General features: G+C 46.4%; 1 protein-coding gene across 7 annotated transcripts in view; it reads left to right on the forward strand.

The window, feature by feature from the left end:
* Positions 1-828: 828 nt before the first annotated feature.
* Positions 829-12,880, forward strand: part of FLACC1 (flagellum associated containing coiled-coil domains 1) — a 64,480-nt gene continuing 52,428 nt past the window's right edge. For 5 of the 7 annotated variants that reach the window (XM_054723195.1, XM_054723198.1, XM_054723197.1 and 2 more), the window contains exons 1-5: positions 829-969; positions 6,901-7,060; positions 7,568-7,642; positions 9,919-9,967; positions 11,435-11,568. In XM_054723195.1, coding sequence (XP_054579170.1) covers positions 6,948-7,060; positions 7,568-7,642; positions 9,919-9,967; positions 11,435-11,568 — 371 coding nt within the window. In that variant the 5' untranslated portion in view covers positions 829-969; positions 6,901-6,947. Of the gene's footprint in view, positions 970-3,373; positions 3,436-6,900; positions 7,061-7,567; positions 7,643-9,918; positions 9,968-11,434; positions 11,569-12,880 lie in introns of those variants that run through there. The other 2 variants (XM_028153106.2, XM_028153105.2) reach the window with 2 other exon arrangements.

A 12,880-nucleotide genomic window follows, 5' to 3' on the forward strand; every position in this document is an offset into this window, starting at 1 on the left:
GGCTAAATAGCCACATGGTCGCCGAAAACCGTATATTCCCTTCCCGTTCTCCCGCGTTCCCTAGCTTGTCGTGCATTCTTTCCAAAAATCGGGACTTTTTTAAAACGCCGCGGGACGCGGAACAAATTGTTAAAAATCGGGATTGTCCCGCCAAAAGCGGGACGTCTGGTCACCTTACCTTAGGGGGGAAAAATCTGAACTCCCAGCAACTGAAAATGACTCCTGCCTTTGGGGATTCGCACTTTTATAGATTTCAAAGCTTGAAATTCAAGGAAGAAAGTGGCTACTTTCGAGTTTTAGGTTTCTGTGAGCCAATGACAGAAGCTTAAACTCCATCATAGATTCTGTCTGGCAACTACAGTCATAGGCCAATTAAGCCTAGGAGTGCTGTTTAATTCTATTTCCTCTGAAAGTATATCTTACGTGTATTTTATCTTACGTCTTGGAGAATTTAACTGGCTGCTTCTCCAGCCTTCTCTCTTTAAGAGCAGAGTTGCCTGAGCAAAGGAGGCCTTGCCATTCTGTTTCCATAGCAACGAAAGAAACAAACCTTCCCCAACCATCTACTAATACAAACCTCACAACTCAAAAGGGCCAAGTCAAGAAAGTCTGAATACAGGGGTGACTTTCTCCCCTAGTTTGACTTTCGTTGCAATATTGAAAGACTCAAACTGTTTGTCTTCAGAAGGGACATTCGTGCTCGTGCCGGTTCAGCCTTTGTAAAAGCCTGTGACTGGATTCCCTGGAAGTCTGTCTCTGTGCTACACATACTCCGCATTTTCAGCTTTGGCATTTCAAGCACTTGGAATGATCACTAAAGTCTTAAGTTCTGGAACCTCTGGATTTGACTTAAAATGAATTTTGATTTTGTGTGGATGGGAAACAGGTTCTCTCTAACATTGTGATGTCATTAAGACTCTTGACTCGGGAAGAAACCCCATGGGAAAAACAAATCTTTGGGCAGACAAGGTGAGTTCTTTGGAAAAGACGTTTTAGATAACTATTTTCTTCTGATTAATACCAGTGGCCTTTCTGAAGGCTCAGCTGGCTCACTGATGACCACCAGGTGGCACTTTCAGTCCACTGAGCCTCAGGTGAAACCATCAGGGAGAGATGCAGGAAAGGAAAAGAATGGGGAGGAAAAAAATCCTAAATCACACATGCATGCGTGCACACGCACATGCACACACACACACACATCCTTACTAGTATTCTTAGAGCCATACAGTGCAACACCAAGCCACTGTGAATGTAGGAGATCTATGTATGCTGATAGGGAACTACTACATATCCTCTTATGCAGAAAGAGGGTGTGTAGTAGAGGGTGTAAAGTATGCTCTCATTTAGGTAAATGTTACACATGTTTCTGGAAGGACACTAAAAATACTGACAGTGGTACCTCTTGGAAAAGTACTGGAAGTGGAGGGTTGGTGTTTAGTTGGTATGCACAGTTACTGAAATAGTGAAATACTGCCACACGGGTTGTATGTATACATTGTCCAAGACCCGCAAATATCCTTCTTGCCACCTGGGTTGCCCCAACTCCTCCCCTGGCACCTCCAATCTTCCTCATGATTCAGTAACTAAGAGGTTACTGTAGCCTGGCATGGGGGGAGGAGTGGGGTCCTCCCGGACCCTGTTCCAGCCCTGTAACCATGTCTATTCTGACTGTCTTACTGGTTGTTATATATTTCGAGTATCATCCCCATGGGTGTTTGGAGAGAAAGGACTTTACTTTTTGAGCAAAAGAATACACACCATGGCATTGTTTATAACAGGAAACAAAATGCTCATCAATACAAAACTGGTTAAAAATGTAAGGGGGGTGAGTAGGGAACAAAACAAAATGAAAGGGAAAAAACAAAAATAAATTTAAAAAAGGAAAACTGTAAATGGATACATTCATAAAATATCAATTAAGCCATAATATACAAACAAATCACAGACTTGCTTTCAAGATTTTCTTTAAGTGTAATTTAAATTACAGATTTACTTTAAATTTGCTTTAAAATAATCTGATGTTGCAGGAATGGGCTGGGTATAGATGAATAGATTAGTCACAAATTGCTAACTGTTGAACCTGTGTGACAGATGAATTCATTTTACCTTTTTTCTCTACTTTTGAACATTTAAAAATTTCCCCACAGTACTAAAGTTTTAAAATGGCACATGTATAGTTACTGATATTCAAAGAACCTCATTATTTAAAAAAAGATTATCTAGAACACAAGGAGAATTTGTTCCCATTTACGAATAATTATATAAATCTGCTTTAGACTAGAGAGAATTCTAGAAGACACTAACCAAAATATTTTCAGTGGTCCTTCCTAGGGGTTAGCATTTTGGATAAATTTTACTTCCTTCAGATTATAATTTTCTTTACAATGAGTTTAATCTAACACACACAAAAAATAAACCTATCTCCTCCCCCCCCCCAAAAAAAAGTTAAAAAAGAAATAAAAGCTTCTGCAAACAAAATACCACCGGCGTTCATACTGTTCCTCAACTCAGTGGCCAGTGTTGGAGAAGGTGAGGTGCCGGGCAGCCCGTGCGGACGGGCCATCGGGGAGAGACCAGGCTCTGAGCGGAGGACGGAGAAGTGCGTTTGTTGAGGTCCCGCGGCTGAGAAGCAGGAGCCGCTGTGCAGCCAGGCCCACCGACCCCAAAGCGCAAGGAGAGTTTTAGTAAACCATGTTGTGTGTGTGTGTGTGTGGGGGGGGGGGGGATCATAATGCTGATATTCTAGCCCAATTTTCTTTTTTTTTTTTTTTTAGTATATTCTTTCCTAACCCTTTTCTGTGTAGGCACATACTTCTACATAATTGTACCCATTGCACACATACCATCTCATATCTTTGTTCACGAGCATTTCTTCAGGTTTCTACAGGCTTTCAAGTGGCCAGTCAAAACCTAGTAAAACTCCATTGAGGAGCTGGACCGTAAAATACCCATGCATTTCGGGTTTGTGGGTTTTGTGGGTTTGTTTTGTGCGCTGCCGTTTCTTGTTTTGTTGTGTGTTGGGTTTTTGTGGGTTTTTGTTTTTTTTTTTGCCACCATTTACCTCATCGCCGTCCCTTGAAGGAGGGCGTCGCCCGCTCGGTCTTCTCTGTCTTCCTCACCCTCTCACCACCGCGCTCTCCCCGGATATCCTGCTTCAGAGCCTCCAAGGGACGTAAGGAAGGGACGTCTGCGCGGGAAAGACGTGCGCGCGCCCGAGACCTGCGCCTGCGCAAATCCGCAAGTCCACGCCCCGCGGCCCCGAGCGCGTCTGCCGGGCCCGCCGCACCGTCAGTCCCAGGAGGCGGGACGCGGGTACCCGCTCGTCGATGCACGTGGCCGGCGGGTGCTGCTTCCGCTCGGCCCGCGGGCTCCGCTGGGCGCCGCTCCCAGCCGCCGCCGCCTCCCACGTCGGGTGCGGGCGTGTCTTCAGGCTCAGTAAGCGGCGCCGCCGGTCGGCTGGCCTCTAAGTCCTGGTTTTTAATATTATCCGTAATGTTGTAGTGGCCGTTACATTTTTGCAGTTCCACCGGACGGTCTGTTCCTCCTTGTTGGGCCGGTTCCTGAGGTCACACTCACCCAGCAAATATTTTATCAGATTCCCATTGCGGACACGTTGCCTTGCCGGGACCCAGGGCGGCCCGGAGAGGGCCACCGTCCCGAGGCGCCGGCCGGGGATGGCGGCGGGAAGGCAGCAGTTCCGGGGAGCCGGCCGGCCTGAGCCTCTCCCGTCGGCCTCGGGGTCGGCCCTGGCCTCACGGGAAGCGGACCCGGATCCGGAGCAGAAGCAGAGCTACTCCCTGGTGCTGCTGCGGCGGCCTCCGTCCAGATTCATTCTCCCGCCGTTCTAGCCCCTGTGGCGTCGCCTTCCCGCCGGGGGCGCCCCATCCCATCCGCTCCCCTGACCTCATCTCGCTGAGATCTCCGACCAGGGCCTCACACACAGGGGAGCACAGACAGCTGGATATGTAGCCTTGTTGCCTGGCATTCATTCATTCATTCACTCATTCATTTTGACTGTCATCAAACTTTTATTTATTTTCATTTTTTTATTAAGGTATTATATGTGTACATATCTTACCATTGCTCCCCCCGACCCCACTCCCATACATGCCCTCACCCCCCAGAGTTTTGCGTCCATTGGTTATGCTTATATGCATGCATACAAGTCCTTCGGTTGATCTCTTATCTCCCCCACCTCTCCCTAACTTTCCCGCTGTAATTTGACAGTCTGTTTGATGCTTTACTGCCTCTGTGTCTATCCTTTTGTTCATCAGTTTATAATGTTCTTTATTATCCACAAATGAGTGAGATCATGTGGTATTTTTCTTTCATTGACTGGCTTATTTCACTTAGCATGATGTTGCCTGGTCTTTAGGTCTTTGCTGTTTCCCCAGCCTCCTGGCCTCCTCTCTAGCCCTCATCTACTCCCCACGTGCCCTGGGCCCAGCCCCCTGGCCAGCCCCTCCTGCCCCTGCCCCACCTGCACACCCTGCCTCCCTTCAAGGCCATGTCGCCTGCCCTGCTCCACAGCTCACTCGGTTCCCTGTCTGAGAACACCCGAGCACCTGCATGCTTTCCGAGGGCAAGGTGCAGGTGTTCGGTGTCCCCCCAGCATCTGCATGGCACTCACAGCAGGAGCTAGACCTATTTGTGCTGTTAAACGAGCCTGTGAAGGTGTCCCACGGTCGCTTCACGCCTTTGAGTCTCAGTTTCATCATCTGTAAAATGGGTTTAATGTTAAGGTCCCCTTTAGCTCCAAAGGTCATTAGACCACGGAACTGGGTTTCTCAAGCAGCAGTCATGTTAGAGAAAAAAAGGTTTCATTTTCCAGCCGATTCTTAAACAAATGTATTCCAGGGTACTATTGGGAACCAGTCACTTTCTTAGAAATGGGGGTTAAATCTACTGTCATTGTAATGCTGCTCTTGGTCTCTTGGCTCCCGTAACATTTTGTTTGGTGGTAGATTTAATTTTTATCAAAATAATCCACTGACATTTAAAAATCAAATTGTGTTGAAAATTCATTAATGAAAAGGTACAGTCTCTGCCCCGCCCTTCTTCTCAGCTCTGCTCCTCCAGGTGCTCTCTAGAGGGAATTATTTTCAACATTTTCAGCTACTTTGGAACTTAGCTTCATACTTCTAAATAATTTATCTCTACCCTTTTTGTTAACTTTTAGACATTCTCCATTGTCGTCCTGCTGTGGTAGATGAGGATTTAACACTTGTTCATCTTCCCTTCATTTTTTCCTAAATTTTCTGGGTTTTTTTGTTTGTTTATTATTATTATTATTACAAATGCAATGTGACAAATCACCACAAATTTAGTGGCTTAAAACAGCACCAATTTATTATCTTGCCATCCTGAGACCAGAAATCTGAAAATGGGTTAAAATCAAGGTATTGGCAAGGCTTTCTTCCTTTGATGAGCTCTATAGGAGAATCATTTTCTTGCCTTCTCCAGCTTCTAAAGGCTGCCCATTTTCCTTGGCTCATGGCCCCTTCCTTGGTCACTCCTACCTGACCATTTTCTGACTCTGACCCCCACCCCCCAACTTCCTTTTATAAGGGTGCTTGTGATTACCTTGGGCTCACACTAGTAATCCAGGTAATCTCCCCGTCTCAAAAACCCTTAACTTAATTATGGCTATAAAGCTCCTTTGGCACAAAAAGTAGCATATTCACAGGTTCCAGAGATTAGAACGTGGACGTGTTTTAGGGGGGAAGGAGCATTGTTTGACTTCCCAAAGGGTCCAACAGACCTGTGAAATGCCCGCCAGTTTCATCAGATAATCTACCAGTTCCAAGTTCTGAGTCTTTTGGGACCTTTCACATGGGATGTGGCTCCTTCTGGTTCATACCCCCTTTACAGACATACAGGCTGTAGCTTCCCGTGGTGTGCTCAGTGAGGAAGTTACTGTGCCAAGCATATACTGACATCACCTGTGCAGTATCTCTCCTCTCCCATTCTCTTTGTTTTTGTGAAATTAAACCTCTTTCAATCCTGCACTCTCATTTTAGTGGGATTCTGGGGGCAGGGAGAGGAATAATAAACAAGTGTAATCATGTGTGATCATGTTTATCTGGTAGTTGTCTTTCATGCAAACTTTCACAATGGGGATTTTTGTGTGTGATTTTTTTTTTTTTTAAACAGGGCCAAAAAGGGAAAGTTTTCACTGTGACCCAGGCAGGTGGCCAGGAATGAGTAACTGGGAGATCCAGTTTAATTTGAATAACAGAGCTCATTTTCCACACCAAGTTCTGTGTGGAAAATCCCTGTGCAGGACCTGCCATAGGGAATTCTCTTTACTTCAGTGAGAGTTAATGTGACCTGATGAAAGAGCAAGGGCTTAGAAGTCAGGTAGACTATGTTTACTCAGTAACTTGCTACCTCCATGAGCTCTCTGAGCCTCAGTGTCCTCATCTGTAAGCGGGTAGTTAAGCCCAGCCAGAGTGGTTCCGTGGTTGAGTGCTGACCTATGAACCTGGAGGTCATGGCTCAATTCCAGGTCAGGACACATGCCCAGGTTGTGGGCTCTATCCTCTGTGTGGGGCGTGCAGGAGGCAGCCGATCAATGATTCCCCCTCATCACTGATGTTTCTATCTCTCTTTCCCTCTCCCTTCCTCTCTGGAATCAATAAAAATATATTTAAAAAGAAAAGAATAATTGATCACTTACTATGTACCTGGCTCACAGTAAACACTCAGTTATAGCAAATTTTAAATTGCTTTCAAGTCAAGGAAGAGCTGTGATTCTATAGTCAAGACCCTGAACCAGACCAACAGCCTCCAGAATCTTCCATCTGTGCTTCGGGCCTTCCCTGGGTTCTTCCCAATTTGTCTCTATGCACTGTTGCTTTGACTGAAGGGTGTGACTCTGCTCTTCTCCCCCCATTTCAGCAAGGGCCTCCTGACCTAGCAGCCAAGACTGCCCCAGACCTCCTACCATGTACCCCAACCCTCTCATCTACTGCACCTGCTGGGACCCCTGGAACTTGGGACCACGGAAGCTAATCAAGACCCCTCAGCCACCAAGAAAGACCTCCACAGGGAAGCCCAAGTAAGGATTACCTGGGATGGACGAGGACTGGGGGCTTGGGGTCCATTTGCAGCCTTCTTTCTCTCACAAGATTTCCAAAACAATTTGGTAGCGAAGATCCCGAGGAGGCCAGAAAGCCTAGCTCTCCGCGGCTTTCCCTGTCAGCCTGTTAGCTGCACGTTGCTCTTGCCAGTCCTGCCTAGGCGTAGTATCATTGTAAGTAAGGAATCTCACAGTTGGCTGAGCAGAGAGAGGAGGGCTTCCAACCAAAGGGCCCCATGGCAGCTGCCCCTCCATATGGGACCACGAGCTTTGGGAACTGGGGGACAAACTGTGATGCCAACCGGGGACCCCCGAGGACAGTGAGCAAGTGCCGAGGCATTCAGCCTGAGGCTGCCAAAGATCATCCGTTGTCAGCCCATATATTCTAACTCAGGGTCACTGTGGAGATGTACCTCCTCTGGGGGTACTAAAACAGATTTCTGAATTTCCAGTTCTCTCTTTTTGCTGTCTATTTTTTCCTTCCAGGCTAACCCTTCTTCCTCCAGCTTCAAAAAAACAAAATTATGTCCAACCACCAACAAAACCTGTTGTCTCCCCAAAGTAAGTATCTGCATGTGCTTGGGGTGGAAATGGTTTGAGGTATGTGAATAAAACAATCTCCTTCCTTGGCCTTCACACCCTTGCCTGAGACTTGAACTCATTGTTGCCAGGAATGTCAAAGAATTGCCAGAGTCCACTGTGATTTCCCCCAAACTTCAGATCCTACAGATAGATTCTATGGCCCTCTGCACCCAGAATCAGCTTGCAGAATCACCATAAATGAGCTCTCAGCTCAGGTGCCCTGACAACTGTCTCCTGCCCTAAAAGGGCACAGTTCTTGATGCCTGTTAAAGGCAAAGAGCCTCCCAGTGGTGGTGTTTCACCCTTTTACAGATTACTTTCCTGTGTCTAAGATTGTTTATAAATTGCAACTCTGTTTTTACTTATAAATTTAAAAATTTACCAAACCTATATAATAAAGAGGTAATATGCAAATTGACCATCACTTCAACACACAAGATGGCTGCCCCCATGTGGTAAAAGATGGTCACCCCCGTGTGGAAACAAGATGGCCACCACAAGATGGCTGGAAGGGGAGGGAAATTGGGAGGGACCAGGCCTGCAAGGGAGGACAATTGGGGAGAACCAGGCCTGCAGGGGAGGGCAGTTGGAGGGGATCAGGCCTGCAGGGGAGGGCAGTTGGGGAGAACCAGGCCTGCAGGGGAGGGCAGTTGGGGAGAACCAGGCCTGCAGGGGAGGGCAGTTGGGGCAACCAGGCCTGTAGGGGAGGGCAGTTGGGGGTGACCAGGCTGGCAAGGGAGGAAGATAGGGGTAACTGGGCCAGGGCAGGGCAGTTAAAGGCAATCAGGCCAGCACTTGGGAAGGGGAATGGAGCAGCCACACAGGAGGGCCGTTGCTGCTGGCCTCACTCTGGAGAAGAGGCCCAGGCAGACGTTGACGTGACCTCCAAATGGGGACAAAGAAGCTGCTCAGCAGTCAACTTTTAACTTAGGCCTCTGTCCTCAAACATGCCACCTTGACGTCCCTTTTGTGAATCCTATAATTTTCTTGCAAATATATAATGTGCTTTTTGTGTTAAAAGTTTTCAATTCTTAAACATGAACTATAACTCAATTTTTATAACCCTATTTTAGCAATTCTTGAGGTTTGTTTTGCTTTTGCTTTTGTATACATCAGAGGCCTTGAAAAATGGCAGTGGCAGAGCGCTCTCCATCCCTTAGAGACACAATTAGAAAATCTCTTTATCTGTACTTCTCTATGGCACTTAACTCTTTTTCTTCATCTAGTTTCAGTATTTATGTGCCTTTTTTCATCTCTTAAATAAAACTAGCACATCTCGTTCCATTTCTCTTGGTATGGAGCACTGTGGTTTGCATATATTAACTACTCACTGAATTCATTAAATGAGAAAATGTGAAGTGCTTTTCATCAATGTCAACGAAGTGTCAAAATTTGGTCATTGTAATCAGAGTAATCTGAGTAACAGGTTGACAAGGACAAAAAGAGTAAAGATGAGTCATTCTGGATCAACCTTACCTTTTACTTTTCAGTGAGAGAAGCATCGTTTTCTGACAAAATGAGTATCTATGTAGCCACATAGAAGTTCCAAAGTTAAAGCAATGCTGTGGAAGATCTCAGTTTGTTCAATGAGATTTACTAAGAGCAAAAAAATGACATAAACTCAAATCCATGGTCAGCTTTTTAAGGAGACCTGGGCCATCCAGTGGTTTCCCAACAAGGCTTTCCTAAATTCAGAGAAAGCAAACCAAATTATCCATTGTGGACAGTTGAATTAGGAACATATGGCTGATTTGAGTTAAGTTGAATTTTAAATGATTTTAAATCTTAAATTACATGTGGACCTCATTGAAATATCAGTGTATATTATGCACTCGTGCCCATTTCTTAACACATAGAGAACACGGAATTCTGGTGCAAATGAGAAGAAAAGTGGTTGCACAGACAACATACATGTCACTAAAAAAATGTGTGCATTTATGATTATGCACCATCCCTTTGAATTTCACTCCAAGCTTCTTGGCCCTTATTTTAGGAATGGGTTCTACTATTAGACTAGTGACTAGTTGATTTCCCACTTTTTCACTACCTGCCATCTTATTACAACCATGTACCAATGATCTCTGGACCACTAAATATTCTCTATTTTCTAAAGTATAATATTCTGAGAACTGACGGGCAGACAGATCATCCCAGGAATGTCACATTTTGCAGATGAGTGGTGGGGTCAGGGCACAGCTGATCTTGGGGCTTCTCTTTGCTCTCTGGTTGCTTCTGAGCATGCATTTCTCTTGCAGAGTGAAAACCCATTTAGGAAAACAAGAGGAGAGCAATACTTTACCTTCTGTGAGTAAAAATGGAAAGAGGGTTGTGGGATATACAGTTATTGAGTACCTACTGTGTGTAGGCATGGGCCTTTTACACGTACTGACTTCATTGAGTCTTTGCAATGATCCTATGAGGAGATGCTGGAATTACTGCATATAGTGTAGGACCAGGACTTGAACTCTGCTCTGCCAGACCCCAGAGAGGGTGTTTAATGACCTCTTTACTGCCTTGTGTAAGGTGAGGAGAGTGTTCCGGGAAAACCAGGTGGTGACAGTCAGTCCAGGACAGGAGACAACTCATGCACAGGTGTAGGAAACCCTCTGCTGCACTTGGGGATCCACAAATGCTGGGCAAGGGGCCGCCGGGGGGGGGGGGGGGGCAGGAGCACACTGGAGAAGGAGATGGGGAGCAAACCCTGAAGGATCTTGACACCTGCCTAAAAGTTTGGGCCAAACCTTTTGATGTCTTGGAACCTTTATGGGTCTGACAGGCATGTGACCAGGTAAGATTTACATTTTAGGGGGCGGGGGGGGGGGGGCGGGGAACACACCCTCTGGTGGGATATAATTGGTACTTTTACTACTTTCTGCTTTTACCTATTTTCCTTTCTCTCCTAACCCCCTTCAAAGAGGATCATGCGATCCCTTAATGGGCAGGGAAAAAATAAACCAAAATGTCATAGCCTCCAGGTGGGGAAGATGATGAACTTAGGGGAGCCAGACTGAAGGCGGAGAGGCCCACTGGGAAGGTAGCTCCAGAGCCCAGGAGACAGATGGTGGTAGCCTCTGGCTCCATCAGGGGCAAGGCTGGGAGAGGAGAGGAGGAGGATGAGATACTTTTAGGAGATAACAACGCCAGGACCTGTGGCCTGCAGGGGTGTCCTGCACAACTCTAGAAGGTACAGTCGCATCCGGATCTATGGCGGCTGGTAGCCCTGCATCTGACGGGGGACAGAGAAGGAACTGACTAAAAAAAGGTTTTTGCAACTGTGCTAGGCATTTTCTCATGTCAATTTGTCTTAGCCTCACAAAATCCCTTTGAGGAAGAGTTATTATCCTTACTTTCTAATGAGGAAACGGCACAGTGATGTTGAATAACTATGGTTGGTGGCAGAGCCAGGATTTAAACTCAGGCCTGTCTAATTCCAAAAACTGAGAGATTTCCACAGTGTTCGGCTGCCTCCTGGCTTCTGGCCACGATGGAGAACATAGAGGAGGAACAGGTTTGGGTGTAGAATGTGGAGTGGGTGTCAGTGGCTGGGTTTTGGAAATGTTGAGCTTGAAAGGCATAGGGAGACATCCAGGATCTAGTTGAGTCTTCGGATTGGATCTCAGGAGAGAAATATGGAGATACGAGGGTGAGTGGTAACTGGGGAGGGCACAGTCCATCTCAAGTCTCTGTTTGTAGATGTGAGAGGGGCACTCGTGGATTTGGAGGACTCTCAGCTCTCTGCAATATTCTCTTACTTTCCACTCTGTTGCCTAGGAAGTGATCAAAGTGTGCCCCGGCTATCGCCTCTTTCGAAATAGGGAGCAGATTTCCGTCACCTTGGGAGATGAGATGTTTGGTAGGAAAAAGCGTTTGAAATCAGAGATCATGGACAAAATCAGCATTCGCAGGTAATGTCTTTGGACCAACATCCAGCTCCTCAAACCTCTCCCTGGCTGGCTCCGCCTGGCCTCAAAGATAAGCGCCTGATGTCCACTCCCCGTCCTGCACTGGAGGTGCTGCAGGTCACTTCATGCCTCAGCCCTCTGCCTGCTCCGCTCCACCTCGCCTCTCCGCTCCACCCCATTCTAGTCAGGATGAAGGTCAACTCAGTGGATCTGGAAAATGATTAGGTGGTGTATAATTCCTACTCAAGGAGAGCAGTTTTTCCTGAAAGTAATGAACTGATGAGATATTAATACAATACATTTGTTGGGTGAGAACTAAAAGTAAAGTCAGGGTTTCTGGGAGGCCTGAGTATACATCCCTTTTTTATTATGTCCAAAGATTATGTCCAAAGGTACTACTCAGTTCATGCCTCTGGGAGATGTAGCTTGGAATATTCTGGTCTGACTCCCTCCCAGTTGAGTACACTGTCATCCTCTCTGTCATTCAAGTCCCACCCACTCTCTATCCTCCAATGCCATGTAAAAGCAGTCCCCACATCCTTTTCATTCCACCTCCTAAATCTCTCATGTTTTCTTCCCCTTCCCCATCTACCTACGCTATTGCAATGGCTCCCCAATGAGTGTCTCTTCCTTGGGCTTTACATTGCTATGAAAATTATTTTTTCAAGACAGAAATCTAAAAGACCAACAATAGCAACAGAACACACACACACACACACACACACACACACACACACACACACACATCACCTAGGTATATAGGTATATAGAAAGGATACAACCAAGCTGTTAGCAGTGGATTCATTTGGGAAGGGATTCAGACTGGGATAAGGCTGAAGGACACAGAGGCCCACTATTGAGAGGGGCCATGCATGAAGTCACTCGGATCTGACCTGGCCTAGCGAAACCAGACTCCAGTCTCTGTGTTCCCTCCAGTGGGAACATTCAGGCCCTGTTTGGTTTGCTGTGCATCCAAGGCCCTCTCCAGGAGATGGGCCATGTACTCACAGTCAAGCCAGCACCCTCCAGCTCCTCTTGGCCTCAGTAAGAAACTTGTCACCAGTTGTGGCATAATAAAATACAATAGCCCATAATAGTTTTATTCCCTGGTAAAGCTGTATTGTTTATATTGAAGATCATGTTAGGCGTTCCCTATTGTTCAACTTTCTCATACCCTTTCTTTCCCATGCCTTGATGTCCTCTTCTCCCACATCCTTTTGTTTTCTCAACCTCTTGAGTCCACGAGGACCTCTTCTCTGCTGCATTGCACACAGCACTGCCCACCACTCTGTCTACTCCAGGTCAACCAAACAGA

The sequence above is a fragment of the Eptesicus fuscus genome, chromosome 11 (assembly GCF_027574615.1).
Source record: "Eptesicus fuscus isolate TK198812 chromosome 11, DD_ASM_mEF_20220401, whole genome shotgun sequence".
NCBI lineage: Eukaryota > Metazoa > Chordata > Mammalia > Chiroptera > Vespertilionidae > Eptesicus > Eptesicus fuscus.